General features: G+C 44.6%; 2 protein-coding genes across 8 annotated transcripts in view; one reads left to right on the top strand and one right to left on the bottom strand.

Moving 5' to 3' along the window:
- Positions 1-17,088, bottom strand: part of FANCD2 (FA complementation group D2) — a 216,818-nt gene extending 199,730 nt beyond the window's left edge. Inside the window, exons 1-2 of one of the 3 annotated variants that reach the window (XR_004646377.1) lie at positions 16,841-17,088; positions 2,011-2,100 (exon numbers count right to left, since the gene is read on the bottom strand). Coding sequence is in view for 2 of the 3 variants with exons in the window: in XM_034775009.1 (XP_034630900.1) it covers positions 2,011-2,077 (67 nt within the window). In the remaining variant the exon portion in view is untranslated. The remainder of the gene's footprint in view (positions 1-2,010; positions 2,101-16,840) is intronic. The other 2 variants (XM_034775009.1, XM_034775010.1) reach the window with 2 other exon arrangements.
- The window catches only part of EMC3 (ER membrane protein complex subunit 3), a 39,285-nt gene continuing 38,537 nt past the window's right edge, over positions 16,887-17,634 (top strand). For 2 of the 5 annotated variants that reach the window (XM_034775015.1, XM_034775012.1), the window contains exon 1: positions 16,887-16,988. The gene's annotated coding sequence lies outside the window, so the exon portion shown is untranslated. The other 3 variants (XM_034775016.1, XM_034775013.1, XM_034775014.1) reach the window with 3 other exon arrangements.

Raw genomic sequence — 17,634 nt, 5'->3', positions numbered from 1 at the left:
ACCTGTCTATAAGGCAATCACTTTTGAATACACATCGAATCAATTCTAACTCATCAATGCTTATTAAACTGGGGGGAATAGGGAACACATGAAGCACCTGCTAGCTCTTTAGCACAGACATAAACAATTGCAGAGGTGCTTGAGGCTATCAAACAACATCATACCCCATCTCAGCTCTGCCCATCCTCCCAATAGAGTGTAACATGTTGGCACCCTGCATGACTTGTGTAAGCTGGAAAGCTTGTCTCTCTCACCTACAGAAGTTTGTCCAATAAAAGATATTACCTCACCCACTTTGGCTCCCAGACAGAAAGAAGAGTAATTGGGGGGAAGGGGAAATGGAAAGGGACATGAACACATCCATTGGCATGGGGTGAGAATGGGGGATGCTGGGAGAGGGAGGGGAGAAGAGGGACACCCAAAGCCCCTAACATGAGGGAAAAGGGGAAAATGGGGAAAGTGGGGTAATAAGGGTTTACCCAGAGGCCCTGCCATGGAGGGAAGGAGGAATGGGGTGGGCCACAGAACTCCTGCCACAGAGAATGGACATGGGTGACACTGGAATGCAAGGAGGGGGAAAGGGAGAGTACACAGAACTCCTGGTGTGAGAGAGAATGGGGGATCCTGATATGGTGGGGAAGACAGACTAGGGAGTAATGGGTGAAGGTGGGAATAGGAGTGCACACAGAGATTGGGGCATGGGGGAGGGAGAATGAGAGACTCTGGAATAGGGGAAGTGGGGGCCACACAGACATGAAAGAGAAGGTGGAAACGGGGCGAGGGGAATGGGGCACACAGAACTCCTGGTGGGGGAGGGAGATTGGGGGACCCTTGTATGGGGGAAGGGGGACTAGGAGTACATACAGAGCCCCTGCCTTGGTGGGGAGAATGGGGAGGGAGGAATGGGGGCACAGAGAACCCCGGTGGGGAGGCAGACTGGGGAAACCTGGTATGGGGGAAGGAGAGGCACACATAGCCCCTAGAATGGGGGGGAAGAGGAGGCATGGGGAGGGGAGTGAAAATGGGGGGGAACCGAGCCACTGGCATGTGGGGACAATGGGGAACTCTGATATGGAAGGAGAGGGAACCAAGCAGCACACAGAACCCCTAGCAGGAGGGAGATAGCGGGGAGTTGAAGAGAGTTCCAGTGTAATAGAAGGGGATGGGAGGGTGTCACACAGGGAACTTGCAGAGGGTGGGGCAGGGGGGGAAATAGAAAGCAAGGTGCCCCTAAACTGTGCAACAAGCTTGGCTGATACAAGCTATGAATCATGCAATCCCTTAGTTATTATGCTAGGTCTTTTATTTACAGGCATCTACAGGAAGCACATCCCTGCCCTGAAGAGCTTACTTTCTATCTCAATTCTTCTACCATGTCTAGCACTGGGATATCTAAAAATCGACAGAGAGTCCTGTGACACTTTTAAGACTAACAGATGTATTGGAGCATAAGCACGCATCCGACGAAGTGGGCATTCACCCACGAAAGCTTATGCTCCAATACATCTGTTAGTCTTAAAGGTGCCACAGGCCTCTCTGTTGCTTTTTACAGATCCAGACTAACACAGCTACCCCTCTGCTACTGGGCTTTCTGAGCACCTTGCACATTTACTAGAGTGGAAATGAAGTTGCTTTCTCCTTCCCCTAGTCAGTAGAGAGGTGGCTGTTTTTTAAAATCTGTGATTTTAGTAGAATGGGCTTATTTTGGGGGGAGGAGGGGCTTACTACTTCCCTCTAATGGCATTGAGGCTTGCTCCCCTCAGTCCAGAGAGCGAGATAATTGCAGAGATAGAGGAAAGGAGGCAATCAGATTTTTCATACCTGGTAACACCCTTAGTTTTGTTATTTTACATTATACTGCGGCTCATCAAACGTTACCATTTTATATTCTGCGGGGCCATTCTGCACAACCCGTAACTTTACTGAAAAACTGGTATGCACCCTGCCTGTGAGCTGTTGCCCTCTACCAAAGGAATTTCACTTCAAATAAGAGGAGTTGGCTACACATACGTGGTAATTCTGCAATCAGACTGTCCCCATGAGCATCAGATTTGGACAACTTTCGTTTTGAAACCATGGCAACAAAATCTTTGTTGTATCCTAGAATAATATTAAAAAAAACAATTAGCAATTAGGCAGAGATCAGGTTTTACTTTAAAATTTGTAAACAAATCTAAAGTGAATAGAGGAGAGGATATAGTGAAGGAAAAGTGCTCCAGGAATGCAGACTGCCCATTCAAAGGAAACGAGAGAGATCTGGTTAACGAGCATTATTCTTTGCACAAACCCCTCTTCGATGCAGACTGAGGTCAAGGAGTTCCAGTTACATTTAAATAGCACGGTGTGTCACTTTTTCTAAAATGCAGTTTATCAGAACACCAGGCTCTGAGTTTCTGCGTTTCTTTCAGCTGCCAGTTGAATTAAATGGTGAGTTAACTGGAGTATCCAAAAAAAACCCTCCGACATTACAAGTGTACGCAGTTAAACAGTCAAATGTCAGGAAACGCAAAGCCAAGGCTGAACATGCAACCATCACTCTGTTCCCTTGTGTGCACACCCATCATGATACAATCTTCAATTACATCATCACATTAAATTTCTCAAATAATATAGCTGCCATCACTTACTAAGATTATGGGCACATTGTACATACCTAGGAGAGAGGGAGATACTTTGTTTTTCTATATCTTTCAGACACATGTCTGGCATTACTCTCTGTTATATGTAATTTTTTTTATTTTGTGTAAAGGTCAGTATATAAAAAAGGGACATAGCTAAAAAAAAATACTTTTTGAATTAGGGATGTAAAATGGTAATCGATTAACCGATAAGCATCAGTCTTACCAGTAATGTATTCAGTAAATAGTAAAAAGAACAGGAGTACTTGTGGCACCTTAGAGACTAACAAATTTATTTGAGCATAAGCTTTTGTGGGCTACAGCCCACTTTTTGCATCCAAAGAAGTGGGCTGTAGCCCACGAAAGCTTATGCTCAAATGAATTTGTTAGCCTCTAAGGCGCCACAAGTACTCCTGTTCTTTTTGCAGATATAGACTAACACGGCTGCTACTCTGAAACCAGTAAATAGTAAGGGGGCCGAGGCTGGGGCCGGCAGCCGGGACCCCGAACGCAGGGCCAACAGCGGAGCCTGGTGTAGAATGTGGGGGTGATGCAGCAACCCTAGTTCCAGCATTTATGTTGTGAACTCCTTAACAGTTAAGCATTTAACCAATACAATTTTAATAGTTTCAATGGTTACTTTTTCTAAATGCTATTTACATCCCTATTTTGAATGCATTTTACCTATCATTGTCCCAAATACACTAATTTTAGGTATTGATGTAGCATCAGAAGAGAACATGTGGGTGTTTTTCTAAACAATATGCTGTAGGAATTATTCTGGGGAAGTTCTATGGTCAATGTTATGCAGGTTAGACTAGATCAGTGGTTCTCAACCATGGGTACACGTACCCCAGGGGTACACAGAAGTCTTCCAGAGGGTACATCAACTCATCTCGATATTAGCCTAGTTTTACAACAGGCTACGTAAAAAGCACTAGCAAAGTCAGTACAAACTAAAATTTTATACAGACAATTACTTTTTTATACTATTCTATATACCAGGGGTCGGCAACCTTTCAGAAGTGGTGTGCCAAGTCTTCATTTATTCACTCTAATTTAAGGTTTCGCGTGCCAGTAATACATTTTGATGTTTTTAGAAGGTCTCTTTCTATAGGTCTATAATATATAACTAAACTATTGTTGTATGTAAAGTAAATAAGGTTTTTAAAGTGTTTAAGAAGCTTTATTTAAAATTAAATTAAAATACAGAGCCCCCTGGACCGGTGGCCAGAAGCCGGGCAGTGTGAGTGCCACTGAAAATCAGCTCTCGTGCCATAGGTTGCCTACCCCTGCTATATACTATACACTGAAATGTAAGTACAATATTTATATTCCACTTGATTTATTTTATAATTATATGGTAATAATGAGAACGTACGTAACGTTTCAGTAAAAGCATTCTGTGACACTTTTGTATTTTTATGTCTGATTTTGTAAGCAAGTCGTTTTTAAGTGAGGTGAAACTTGTGGGTACGCAAGAGTAATCAGACTCCTGAAAGGGGTACAGTAGGCTGGAAAGGTTGAGAACCACTGGACTAGATGCTCACAATGCTCCCTTCTGTCCTTGAAATCTATGGGTCTATGGAGTATTTTTCTCTATTATTTCACTTTGGTTACTTTGCACATTTGAGAGCACACTGGTTTTAGTCTCTCATTTTTCCCCACCCCTCTGCACTACAATCAGTTACTCAGTCACTTCCCCTTGCTGTTTCTGTTAGTTTTTCACACAGCAATAGGAGAGAGAGAAAAAGAGTTTGTTCTTAAATAGCAAAATGTTATTGAAAAATCATTTTTTAAAATGGCAAGTAAAATCAGGGGTGGGTATAGGACCCAAAAGGACTTTTAACTAGGGCTGTCAATTAATCGCAGTTAACTCACGTGATTAACTCAAAAAAATTAACTGTGATTAAAAAAAATTAATTGCAATTAATTGCACTGTTAAACAAACAGAATACCAATTGAAATTTATTAAATATTTTGGATGTTTTTCTACATTTTCAAATATATTGATTTCTATTACAACACAGAATACAAAGTGTATAGTGCTCACTTGATATTATTTTTTATAACAAATATTTGCACTGTAAAAATGATAAACAAAGGAAATAGTATTTTTCAATTCACCTCATACAAGTGCTGTAGTGCAGTCTCTTTATCATGAAAGTGTAACTTACAAATGTAGATTTTTTTTGTTACATAACTGCACTCAAAAACAAAACAATGTAAAACTTTATAGCCTACAAATCCAATCAGTCCTTCTTCTTGTTCAGCCAATTGCTACGACAAACAAGTTTGTTAACATTTACTGGAGTTACTGCTGACTGCTTCTTATTTACAATGTCACCTGAAAGTGAGAACAGGTATTTGAATGGAACTTTTGTAGCCGGCGTTGCAATGTATTTATGTGCCAGATATGCTAAACCCCTTTAGCCCCTTTGTGCTTTGGCCACCATTCCAAAGAACATGCTTCCATGTTGATGATGCTCGTTAAAAAAAATAATGCGTTCATTAAATTTGTGACTGAACACATTGGGAGAGAATTGTATGTCTTCTGTTCTGTTTTACCCACATTCTGCCATATATTTCATGTTATGGCAGTCTCGGATGACTCAGCACATGTTCGTTTTAAGAACACTTTCACAGCATATTTGACAAAACACAAAGAAGGTACCAATGTGAGATTTCTAAGGATAGATACAGCACTCGACCCAAGGTTTAAGAATCTGAAGTGCCTTCCAAAATCTGAGAGGGACAAGGTTTGGAGAATGCTTTCAGATGTCTTAAAAGAGCAATACTCCGACGCAGAAACTACAGAACCTGAACCACCAAAAAAGAAAATCAACCTTCTGCTGGTGGCATCTGACTCAGATGATGAAAATGAACATGCGTTGGTCCGCTCTGCTTTGGATCGTTATCAAGCAGAACCCGTCATTAGCATGGATGCATATATTCTGGAATGGTGTTTGAAGCATGAAGGAACATACGAATCTTTAACGCATCTAGCACGTAAATATCTTGCGATGCCAGCTACAACAGTGCCATGCGAACACCTGTTCTCACTTTCAGGGGACATTGTAAATAAGACATGGGCAGAATTATATCCTGCAAATTGTAATCAAAGTTGTTTGTCTGACCGATTGGCTTAAGTATGACTGAGTGGACTTGAAGGGTCTAAAGTTTTACATTGTTTTATTTTTGAATGCAGCTATTTTTTGTACTTAATTCTACATTTGTAAGTTCAACTTTCATTATGAAGAGACTGCACTACAGTACTTGTATTAGGTGAATTGACATATACCATTTCTTTTGTTTTTTACAGTTGAAATATTTGTAATAAAAATTTTAAAGTGAGCACTGTACTCTTTGTATTCTGTGTTGCACTTGAAAGCAATATGTAATATGAAAATGTAGAACACATCCAAAAATATTGAAATAAATAGTATTCTATTATTGTTTAATCGTGCAATTAATCGCGAGATTAATTTTTGAAATCGCTTGACAGCCCTACTTTTAACTCATTATTGTGACTAGACTATGATTCAAGTTGACAGCATCCCTTTAATTTTCATAGTCTTTTGCATGGTATGTTCTCTTCTAATGTATGTACTTTAATACATCTGTCATCAATAATGTACTGTACATTCAAAAGGAAATTTTAGTTCCTCTCTGAAAAGTAATTATTGCAGTAACTTACATGCAACTAGAAGTCCTTGTGGCACCTTAGAGACTAACAAATTTACTTGGGCATGAGCTTTCGTGGGCTATAACCCACTTCATCAGATGCATGGAGTGAAAAAATACAGGCAGGTATAAATATACAGCACATGAAAAGATGGGATTTGCCTTAACAAGTCGGGGGTCAGTGCTAACAAAGCCAATTCAATCAGAGTGGACATGGCCCATTCCCAACAGTTGACAAGAAGGTCTGAGTATCAACATAGGAAAAATTACTTTTTGTTGTGACCCAGTAGGGTGAATTTGATTTAAATCATGATTTAAATCACTAGTCAGCAAGACTCGATTTAATCATGGATTTCTACATAAAAGTGCATTCTTGTTGGTTGTTATAACCTTAATACATATTCTTCACAACTCAGAGATAGATGTAGAAGGTACACACTATACATTTTTAAAGTGACTTATTTTGAAAACTTTTCAGATTAGTTTTACAGCTTTATCAGAAAATGAATGATTGTTTGGTTATTTCATTTACCAAAGATAATTGAAGCAAATATTTATGAAGTCATTGGGAGGTGAACTATCTCCAATTCAATCATTAATATTTGGAGGATTTTCTTGCCATGATGTATTAGGAGGAGAACATCACCAGACAGACATTTAAATTATTTTATTTAACTAAAACAACAACATTATGTATTCTGGATTTTTTTTTCCTCAAAAGCAAACATGTATTTTAACGAAACAAGCATATGAATTTTTGAATTTAAACATTCAAGTTTTTTAAAATCAGGTTTGTTTTTGTTAAAATTGGTTTTAACTAAAATAGATAAATGAAATATTAAAAAAAAAAATTAAATCAACTATGTCAGCCAGGTCAACATGAGAAACTTAAAATATTGGCTTCTGCAGCTAACTCAGTCGTCTTCACCTTCATTTTCCTGTTTGTTCATAATCTGGAAAAGAAAAACAAGCTTTCCTGCTTTTTCAGGTCCCAAATGATTTCTCAATTTGAAATGAATTAGTCCAAAGGAAGAAAATATTATTTCTATACCGGCAGAAGAAGCAACTGCTGTTAAAAGTGAGATTATTTTTATCCACCCTGTGACCCAGCCACTCCCAGTCTTTATTCAGGCCTAACCCAGAGAAACCTTCCTACCAACGCTACAAGAAGAAGGATTCTGCATGGACTCCTCCTGACAGTCGAAACAACAGACTGGACTTCTACAGAGAGTGCTTCCGCTGACATGCACAGGCTGAAATTGTGGAAAAGCAGCATCACTTGCCCCATAACCTCAGCCATCCACACCCTCAGAAACAACTCTGACATTATAATCAAAAAGGCTGACAAAGGAGGTGCTGTAGAAATCATGAATAGGTCGGAGTATGAACGAGAGGCTGCTAGGCAACTCTCTGACACCACGTTCTACAGGCCATTACCTTCTGATTCCACTGAGGGATACCAAAAGAAAATGCACCATCTGCTCAAGAAACTCCCTGAAGAAGCACAGGAACAAATCTACACAGACACACCCCCTAGAGCCCTGACCAGGGGTATTCTATCTGCTGCCCAAAATCCATAAACCTGGGAATCCTGGCTGCCCCATCATCTCTGGTATTGGCACCCTGACAACAAGATTGTCTGGCTATGTGGACTCCCTCCTCAGATCCTACGCTACCAGCACTACCAGCTATCTTCAAGAGACCACTGACTTCCTGAGGAAACTACAATGCATTGGTGATCTTCCTGAAAACACCATCTTGGCATAGATGTAAAAGCTCTTTACACCAATATTCCACATGAGGATGGACTATAAGCTGTCAAGAACAGTATCCCTGATGAGGCCACGGCACACCTGGTGGCTGAGCTTTGTGACTTTGTCCTCACTCTCAACTATTTCAGATTTGGGGAGATTTATACCTTCAAGTCAGCGGCACTGCTATGGGTACCCGCATGGCCCTACAGTATGCCAACATTTTTATGGCTGACTTAGAACAACGCTTCCTCAGCTCTTGTCCCCAAGCGCCCCTACTCTACTTGCACCACAGGCCAGTCAGAGACAGCGGCACTAAAATTCAGAAGTGCTACTACCTGACACTATGGAATAGAAACCTCAGTTCAGACAGCTACTTTGCCAGCAGAGGGAGAATTAACAACCACGAAAGGGAAGTCAGAGTTGTCACTGAGGGATCAGCAGGAGCCGCCAATGCCACACGCCATTCGCTGTAGGCAAACAACAGGAGGAGCAAGTCTGAGGAGCTCCTGTTGCGTGCCTACTGCTGCTCTGGAGTACCACTGTGCTCCCTGCATACAGAGAGAAGGAGCATCTGCACAGGATCAACACAGCACCCAAGGAGCAGTGAGTCCACCCAAGCACACCTGGATCCAGAGACCTTACCCTCTGCTCCCCCCCACCCTGCCACAGCAGAGGATGTGAGACCTCCAGCACTTAATCCAGAGACCCTCAGTGCACCCAGCAAGAGACCAGAGCCCTCCACTGCACTGAGAGTTTGAACCTAAGACCTTCAGTGCTTGGAACGTCAGAAGAAGGAGTGCTAGGCAGAGACGGGCTCCACCTAACGAAGAGAGGGAAGAGCATCTTCGCCAGCAGGCTGGCTAACCTAGTGAGGAGGGCTTTAAACTAGGTTCACCGGGGGAAGGAGACCAAAGCCCTGAGGTAAGTGGGGAAATGGGATCCTGGGAGGAAGCACAAGCAGGAGAGCGCAAGAGGGGAGGATTCCTGTCTCATGCTGAGAAAGAGGGACGATCAAGGAGTTATCTTAAGTGCCTATAAACAAATGCAAGAAGCCTGGGAAACAAGCAGGGAGAACTGGAAGTCCTGGCACAGTCAGGGAACTATGATGTGATTGGAATAACAGAGACTTGGTGGAATAACTCACATGACTGGAGTACTGTCATGGATGGATATAAACTGTTCAGGAAGGACAGGCAGGGCAGAAAAGGTGGGGGAGTTGCGTTGTATATAAGAGAGGAGTATGACTGCTCAGAGCTCCGGTATGAAACTGCAGAAAAACCTGAGAGTCTCTGGATAAAGTTGAGAAGTGGGAGCAACAAGGGTGATGTCGTGGTTGGAGTCTGCTATAGACCACCAGACCAGGGGGATGAGGCTTTCTTCTGGCAACTAGCAGAAGTTGCTAGATCGCAGGCCCTGGTTCTCATGGGAGACTTTAATCACCCTGATATCTGCTGGGAGAGCAATACAGCGGTGCACAGGCAATCCAGGAAATTTTTGGAAAGTGTAGGGGACAATTTCCTGGTGCAAGTGCTGGAGGAACCAACTAGGGGCAAAGCTTTTCTTGACCTGCTGCTCACAAACAGGGAAGAACTAGTAGGGGAAGCAAAAGTGGATGGGAACCTGGGAGGCAGTGACCATGAGATGGTCGAGTTCAGGATCCTGACACAAGGAAGAAAGGAGAGCAGCAGAATATGGACCCTGGACTTCAGAAAAGCAGACTTTGACTCCCTCAGGGAACAGATGGGCAGGATCCCCTGGGAGAATAACATGAAGGGCAAAGGGGTCCAGGAGAGCTGGCTGTATTTTAAAGAATCCTTATTGAGGTTGCAGGAACAAACCATCCCGATGTGTAGAAAGAATAGTAAATATGGCAGGCGACCAGCTTGGCTAAACAGTGAAATCCTTGCTGATCTTAAACGCAAAAAAGAAGCTTACAAGAAGTGGAAGATTGGACAAATGACCAGGGAGGAGTATAAAAATATTGCTCAGGTGTGCAGGAGTGAAATCAGGAAGGCCAAATCACACTTGGAGTTGCAGTTAGCAAGAGATGTTAAGAGTAACAAGAAGGGTTTCTTCAGCTATGTTAGCAACAAGAAGAAAATCAAGGAAAGAGTGGGCCCCTTACTGAATGAGGGAGGCAACCTAGTGACCGAGGATGTGGAAAAAGCTAATGTACTCAATGATTTTTTTGCCTCTGTCTTCACGCACAAGGTCAGCTCCCAGATTGCTGCACTGGGCAGTACAGCATGGGGAGAAGGTGACCAACCCTCTGTGGAGAAAGAAGTGGTTCGGGACTATTTAGAAAAACTGAATGTGCACAAGTCCATGGGGCCGGATGCGCTGCATCCGAGGGTGCTAAAGGAGTTGGCGGGTGAGATTGCAGAGCCATTAGCCATTATTTTTGAAAACTCATGGCGATCGGGGGAGGTCCCAGATGACTGGAAAAAGGCTAATGTAGTGCCCATCTTTAAAAAAGGGAAGAAGGAGGATCCGGGGAACTACAGGCCAGTCAGCCTCACCTCAGTCCCTGGAAAAATCATGGAGCAGGTCCTCAAGGAATCAATTATGAAACATTTAGAGGAGAGGAAAGTGATCAGGAACAGTCAGCATGGATTCACGAAGGGGAAGTCGTGCCTGACTAACCTAATTGCCTTATATGATGAGATAACTGGCTCTGTGGATGAGGGGAAAGCAGTGGATGTGTTATTCCTTGACTTTAGCAAAGCTTTTGATACGGTCTCCCACAGTATTCTTGCCGCCAAGTTAAAGAAGTATGGGCTGGATGAATGGACTGTAAGGTGGATAGAAAGCTGGCTAGATGTCGGGCTCAACGGGTAGTGATCAATGGCTCCATGTCTAGTTGGCAGCCGGTTTCAAGCGGAGTGCCCCAAGGGTCGGTCCTGGGGCCGGTTTTGTTTAATATCTTTATTAATGATCTGGAGGATGGTGTGGACTGCACTCTCAGCAAGTTTGCAGATGACACTAAACTAGGAGGCGTGGTAGATACACTAGAGGGTAGGGATCGGATACAGAGAGACCTAGACAAATTAGAGGATTGGGCCGAAAAAAACCTGATGAGGTTCAACAAGGACAAGTGCAGAGTCCTGCACTTAGGACGGAAGAATCCCATGCACTGCTACAGATTAGGGACCGAATGGCTACGTAGCAGTTCTGCAGAAAAGGACCTAGGGGTCACAGTGGACGAGAAGCTGGATATGAGTCAACAGTGTGCTCTTGTTGCCAAGAAGGCTAACGGCATTTTGGACTGTATAAGTAGGGGCATTGCCAGCAGATCGAGGAACGTGATCGTTCCCCTTTATTCGACATTGGTGAGGTCTCATCTGGAATACTGTGTCCAGTTTTGGTCCCCACACTACAAGAAGGATGTGGAAAAATTGGAAAGAGTCCAGCGGAGGGCAACAAAAATGATTAGGGGTCTGGAGCACATGACTTATGAGGAGAGGCTGAGGGAACTGGGATTGTTTAGTCTCCAGAAGAGAAGAATGAGGGGGGATTTGATAGCAGCCTTCAACTACCTGAAGGGGGGTTCCAAAGAGGATGGAGCTCGGCTGTTCTCAGTGGTGGCAGATGACAGAACAAGGAGCAATGGTCTCAAGTTGCAGTGGGGGAGGTCCAGGTTGGATATCAGGAAAAACTATTTCACTAGGAGGGTGGTGAAACACTGGAATGCGTTACCTAGGGAGGTGGTGGAGTCTCCTTCCTTGGAGGTTTTTAAGGCCCGGCTTCACAAAGCCCTGGCTGGGATGATTTAGCTGGGAATTGGTCCTGCTTTGAGCAGGGGGTTGGACTAGCTGACCTCTTGAGGTCCCTTCCAACTCTGATATTCTATGATTCTATGACTTCTACTGGAGCCATTCACCCCTCGGTAGGGGGCAGTCAGTGCTTTTACCATCCCCATCCACTGCAGATTGCCGCCAGGAATGGCTCTTTTAATATAGTATCTAATCTCTAACAGGTGAAATTCATTTCTATTCTTTCTATGTGCTGAGGCTGTGCCCATCACCATATTACCTGAGGATGTTAGCAGATGGAGCTTAGGTTGTGGGGGTAGTTGGTAGAGTACCACCTCCTATTTTCCCCCAGTTTGACCCCGGCTAAAAGGTAAGCGTTTTCAACAATACAAGAGGAGGTAGGCTGGAAACACTAAAGCAACCTAGGGCTGTACTAGATTCATAGAGTTTAAAGCCAGAAGAGACCATTAGATCATTTAGTCTGACCTGTATAACACAGGGTATGACACTGAACCAGCAGAGGTTAGGCACTAGCAAGCTAATTAACCCAGATTCAACCTTTAGAGAGATAACAGACTTCAAAGAGAAACAGCAGAACTAAATTTCATTTGCAAATTTAACACCATTAATCTGGGCTTGAATAGGGACTGGGAGTGGCTGGCTCATTACAGAAGCAGCTTTTCCTCTCCTGGAATTGACACCTCCTCATCTATTATTGGGAGTGGACTACATCCATCCTGATTGAATTGGCCCTGTCAACACTGGTTCTCCACTTGCGAAGTAACTCCCTGCTCTCTATGTGTCAGTATATAATGCCTGCATCTGTAACTTTCACTCTATGCATCCGAAAAAGTGAGATTTTTACCCACGAAAGCTTATGCCCAAATAAATCTGTTAGTCTTTAAAGGTGCCACCAGACTCCTTGTTGTTTTTGTAGATACAGACTAACACGGCTACCCCCTGATACTAGATAATGATTGTATTTTTGTGTGTTTACATATATATTGTTAGAGGTTGACTGTGTAACCAAATGATTCCTGTCTGTCACTGTATTATGTTAATTCAGAAATCAAAAGGAGATGTTAACATTTAGATGAACTGTAAATGTAGTAATATACTTGTCTTTATTTCTCTTTGAAGTACGTAGTAAACTACCTGTAAAGGTGGAAGATGGGCAGTTGCCTTATGCTAATCCATGCAGCTAATTACCAGTGGTGCTTAGGAAATAGAAGATCTTACTTCAAAGCCACGATGATCATCTATTGTTCACCCAAGGAATACCTGCTGTCAAGAGGATGTCAATAGCTTGCCAGAGATCTATAAAAGAACTCTACGGCCCTGATCCTGTTATCTCAGATCTACTTAAGCTTTGACAGGGGAAGTTTGAGTCGTAAGACTGAGGTCTCCAGCTCCAGTCTGAATCACCCTGATATATGGAACTAATTCGGAAAGTACCCGTTGCAACTCTAAAGCTCACCATCTCTACTATGAAACTGACCTAAGAATTTTATTCAAGTCTGTATGTATAATGATCTTTTAACCAATACTTTCTTTTTTCTTTTTTAATATAATTTAGTTTAATTAATAAGAATTGGCTGTAAGCATGTATTTGGGTAAAATCTGAAATATTCATTGACTTGGTGAGTAATATGTCTAATCCTTTGGGATTGGTAGAACTTTTTATATGATGAACAAGATTTTCAGTAATCCTCATCATATTTGACTTGGCAGCCTGGGTGGGAGCCCAAGGCTCGATTGTTTTAAGAGAACTGTATTTTTGGCTTCTGGGTAACCAGTAAGGTATGTAGAAGCTGTTGTTGCTAGCTTGGTGAATCTAAGGCTATGTCTATGCTACCGCATAGACAAATAAGTCGACCTAAGTTACGCTACTCCAGCTACATGAATAACGTAGCTGTGTATGGGGAGATTTTGGCAAACCAGTGAAGTGCCTGAAACCACTATGTCTTATTACTAAAAGCAGCCTAGTCAGCAGGCTTTAGCTTAACCAAGGCAGGAGGTTTTGGGTGCCACAGAAAGGGCAGCTTGACCCCGCGTCCTTCTGGATAAGAATTGTGTTGAATTTGCTGATACATACATTTTAGAAGAGCAGGATGTGCCCCAGAAATGTCTATTGGGGCCTCAAGGCTGCAAACTCTGGAAAAACCCACACCTGGTTAATCAATAATCAGAGGAACCTCTTGCTTGACCATTGAAACTGCTTACTTAACAAGTTTTCTTTAAGGGACATGTTATTCTATTACTAATGTATAAATAAGGGGAAAAGTTTGAGGTAGTTGGACTCATTTTGGACTCTCCCTCTGGATACATCTTGCGGTCCCCACCAGCAGACGGAAGATTTGGCCACCAGAAGCCTGCCGCTGTGTCACTCAAGAGCCACACTCAGCTTTGGTAATTATCAAGGGTTGGGGGTGTTTTACTAACCTGTTGCGGACATGTGTAAGTGCTTGAGACTAAGTAAAGTTTAGCTTTAAGTGAAAGCACTCTTATGTTCTCCTGTTTGTGCCAGCCATCTATCAGTCAGACAGCCGTGTCTCCCCTGATTTATTTTGTGACGCCACCTCGCACAGAGTAAAAGTTACCAAGAGCTTTGGGTTGAAAGAACCCCAGGTAACAGCTGGAGTCGATGTAGCTTAGGTCGACTTACTGTGGTGTCTACACCACGCTGAGTCGATGGGAGTGCGATCTGTGGTCGATTTGGCAGGTCTTTACTAGACCCACTAAATCAATCCCCAGAGCATTGATCCGGCTGTAGTGTAGACATATCCTAAGCATTAGGATAACCACCAGTTTTGGGGATCATCTGCCCCATTCTTTGCAGTTTGCCCTGATTTGAGCAATCTCAGTGTGCCCCCGCCCCCCAGGATTCCAGTCACACAGGCCATTACATTTCACCCAGTTTCCATTGTACTGATCCAAATAACTTGTGTTTGGCTTAATCATATCATCCAATCTCAATGTGATGACATCAAGAGAGCCATGTCCTTTGGCAGTTTGTTCAAATGGTTAATCACCCTCACTGTTAAAAATTTTGGCCTAAATTCTAATTTGAATTTGTCTGGCTTCAGCTTCCAGGCATTGGTTCTTGTTATGTTTTTCTCCATTAGATGAAAGAACTCTTTAATACCCAGTATTTTCTTCCTGTGAAGCTACTTATACACTGTAATCAAGTCACCTCTCAATCTTCTTTTTGATAAGATAAACAGATCTCTTTAAGTTTCTCATTGAAAGCAATTTCTCCAGCCCTTAAATAACTTTTGTGTACGTTTTCTGCACTCTCCCCAATTTTTCAAGATTCTTTTTAAAATGTGGAGACCAGAACTGGACTCAGTATTCTAGTATTAGTCTAACCAATGTGGTATACACAGGTGAAATCACCTCCCTGCTCCTACCCCCATTTATACATCCAAGCATCACACAAAGAGCTCACGGTCAGTTGCTTGTCCACTATGATCTGTACATTAGACCTATAATAAATTACCCTTCATAGGCATACTTGTGTCCAAAAAGGACAGGGAAATCCTACTCATGACAAATTAAGGTACATTGTTTTTAGACTTGAACTGTATAGGTTCTGATTCTAGCACTAGCTCCACACAGATGGAGCTGTGCGCCTATTTGGAGCCCCAAATAATTGTCCTACACAGAGCTAATAGCAGTACTCGGGGCCTAAGTCACTAACAATATACACTGTAATGAACCGAAAGAATGCAACAGGGACAGAATCTATTTCAGGAGCTGCCTGTGGGTAGCATGTTGCAAACTTATTACAAATGATGACATGATGGAAGATGGTATCACAAAAACACACACGCCTCCAAGACAGAGTTAAGATGACACACAGTATGGACAGTGGGATCAGCAGACCCAGAGAACTTCCTCTGCAGCCTTCCCCTCCCATCAAGGCAGGGGGCTCTTGAACTGCTGTGCATAACCTCAAAACACACTACAGGCAGCCTGGACACTACACAAGCAGGGCTGCCAAAATTTAATCTCCAACAGGGGTTGGACTAGATGACCTCCTGAGGTCCCTTCCAACCCTGATATTCTATGAACAGGTTCTTACTATAAGGGTGGAGGGCACCACAGTACCCAGGGTTACCATGGAGATGCAGGGGGTCACGCCCACACACACACACACACACCATTACCATGGAGACAGGAGTCACCATCCACACACACACACACCACTACCATGAAAACGGAGGGCACCATCCCCACACACACCCCGCTATCACAGAGACGTGGGGGGGCATCATACCCCCACACACCCCATTACCATGGAGACAGGAGCACTAGACCCCAACACACCCCAATACCACAGAGACGGGGAGCACCAGACCCCCCCCACACACCATTTCCAGCAAGAGACGTAGGAGGGCACCATACGCGCACACACCCTGCTGCAACGGAGATGTGGAGGGCACCATCCCCCCCCACACACACACACACACACCCCATTACCACTGAGACGTGGGAGGCACCATTCCTGCACACAGCTCACTACCACAAACTCGCGGGGAGGACACCATCCCCGCACACACCCCGCTAACACAGAAATGTGTGGGGCACCTTCCTCCACACACACCTTGTTACCATGAAGATGTGGGGGGCACCATCCCCACATACACCCCACTACCACAGAGACACGGCACCATCCCCCCCACATCCTGCTGCAACAGAGACATGGGGGCACCATCCCAGCACACACCCCATTACCACGGAAATGTGGGGGGCACTATACTCCCACACACCCCGCTACCACAGAGACACCCCCACAAACCCCATGACCAGGGAGATGCGGGGGGGGGAGGGACACCATCCCCGCACACACCCCTCTACCACGGAGACGTGGGGGGGCACCATCCCTGCACACACGCCGTTTCCACAGAGACGTGGGGGCACCATACCCCCAAACACCCCGCTACCATGGAAACGGACCGGGGAGGGGAGGAGGAAGGGGAGCGGGAGGCCCCGCTGCCAGTAGGAGACATCCCCACAGAACCGCGATTACCGTTCGCGCCGACAGTTCCAGACGCTACTCAAGTTTCCCGCCAGGCAGTGAGTACTGTCTCGCCATGATGACCTCAAAATTACGTATTTCCGGGGACCTTCGGAAGGACTACGTTCAATCAATCGCGGAAACGGATTCAAGGCGAAGGGTGAGGAGGGACTAAGGCCCGGGTAGGGGGCAGCAGGCGGCTGTCGGGCCGAGCGTGGGGCAGCAGGCGGCTGTCGGGCTAGAGAGGGCGCTGGGGTCTGTGCCGGGCAGGGGGCAGCAGGCGGCTGTCAGGCCGGGGAGGGCGCTGAGGTTTCTGTGCCGGGCATGGGGCAGTAGGCGGCTGTCGGGCCGGGGCGGGGCGGGGCGGGGCGGGGGCGGGGGCTGAGGTCTCTGTGCCGGGGAGGCGGCAGCAGGCGGGCAGGGGAGGGCGCTGTGGTCTGTGTGTCTGGCATGGGCCAGCAGGCGGCTGTCGGGCCGGGGAGGGGGCTGAGGTCTGTGACCACTTCCCCTCTGGTGTTATCTGGACTGGTGATCTGCTAGGTCACCCCAATCCTTGGCTCTGGGAGCCAGCCTTACCCTGCTCTGCTGTGAGAACCCCCGCTCCTGGGCTGTTCATGCACAGCCTCCTTACAACCGAATGACACTAGCTAATATTTCTGGTCCCAGACACAACCCTAGGAACCTCCGTCTTGTAGTATCCAGTTATGCCCACTGGACGCTGCAAGCTTATATGAATTCGGCAATTTATGTACCAGGCTTGTTATCCCAAGAGGGAGTCTCTGAGTACGTCTTCACTTACCGGAGGG

The sequence above is a fragment of the Trachemys scripta genome, chromosome 7, assembly GCF_013100865.1.
Source record: "Trachemys scripta elegans isolate TJP31775 chromosome 7, CAS_Tse_1.0, whole genome shotgun sequence".
In the NCBI taxonomy this organism is placed as follows: domain Eukaryota; kingdom Metazoa; phylum Chordata; order Testudines; family Emydidae; genus Trachemys; species Trachemys scripta.
Note: the sequence above shows the minus strand (reverse complement) of the source record. Positions and strands in the feature narration are given on the sequence as shown.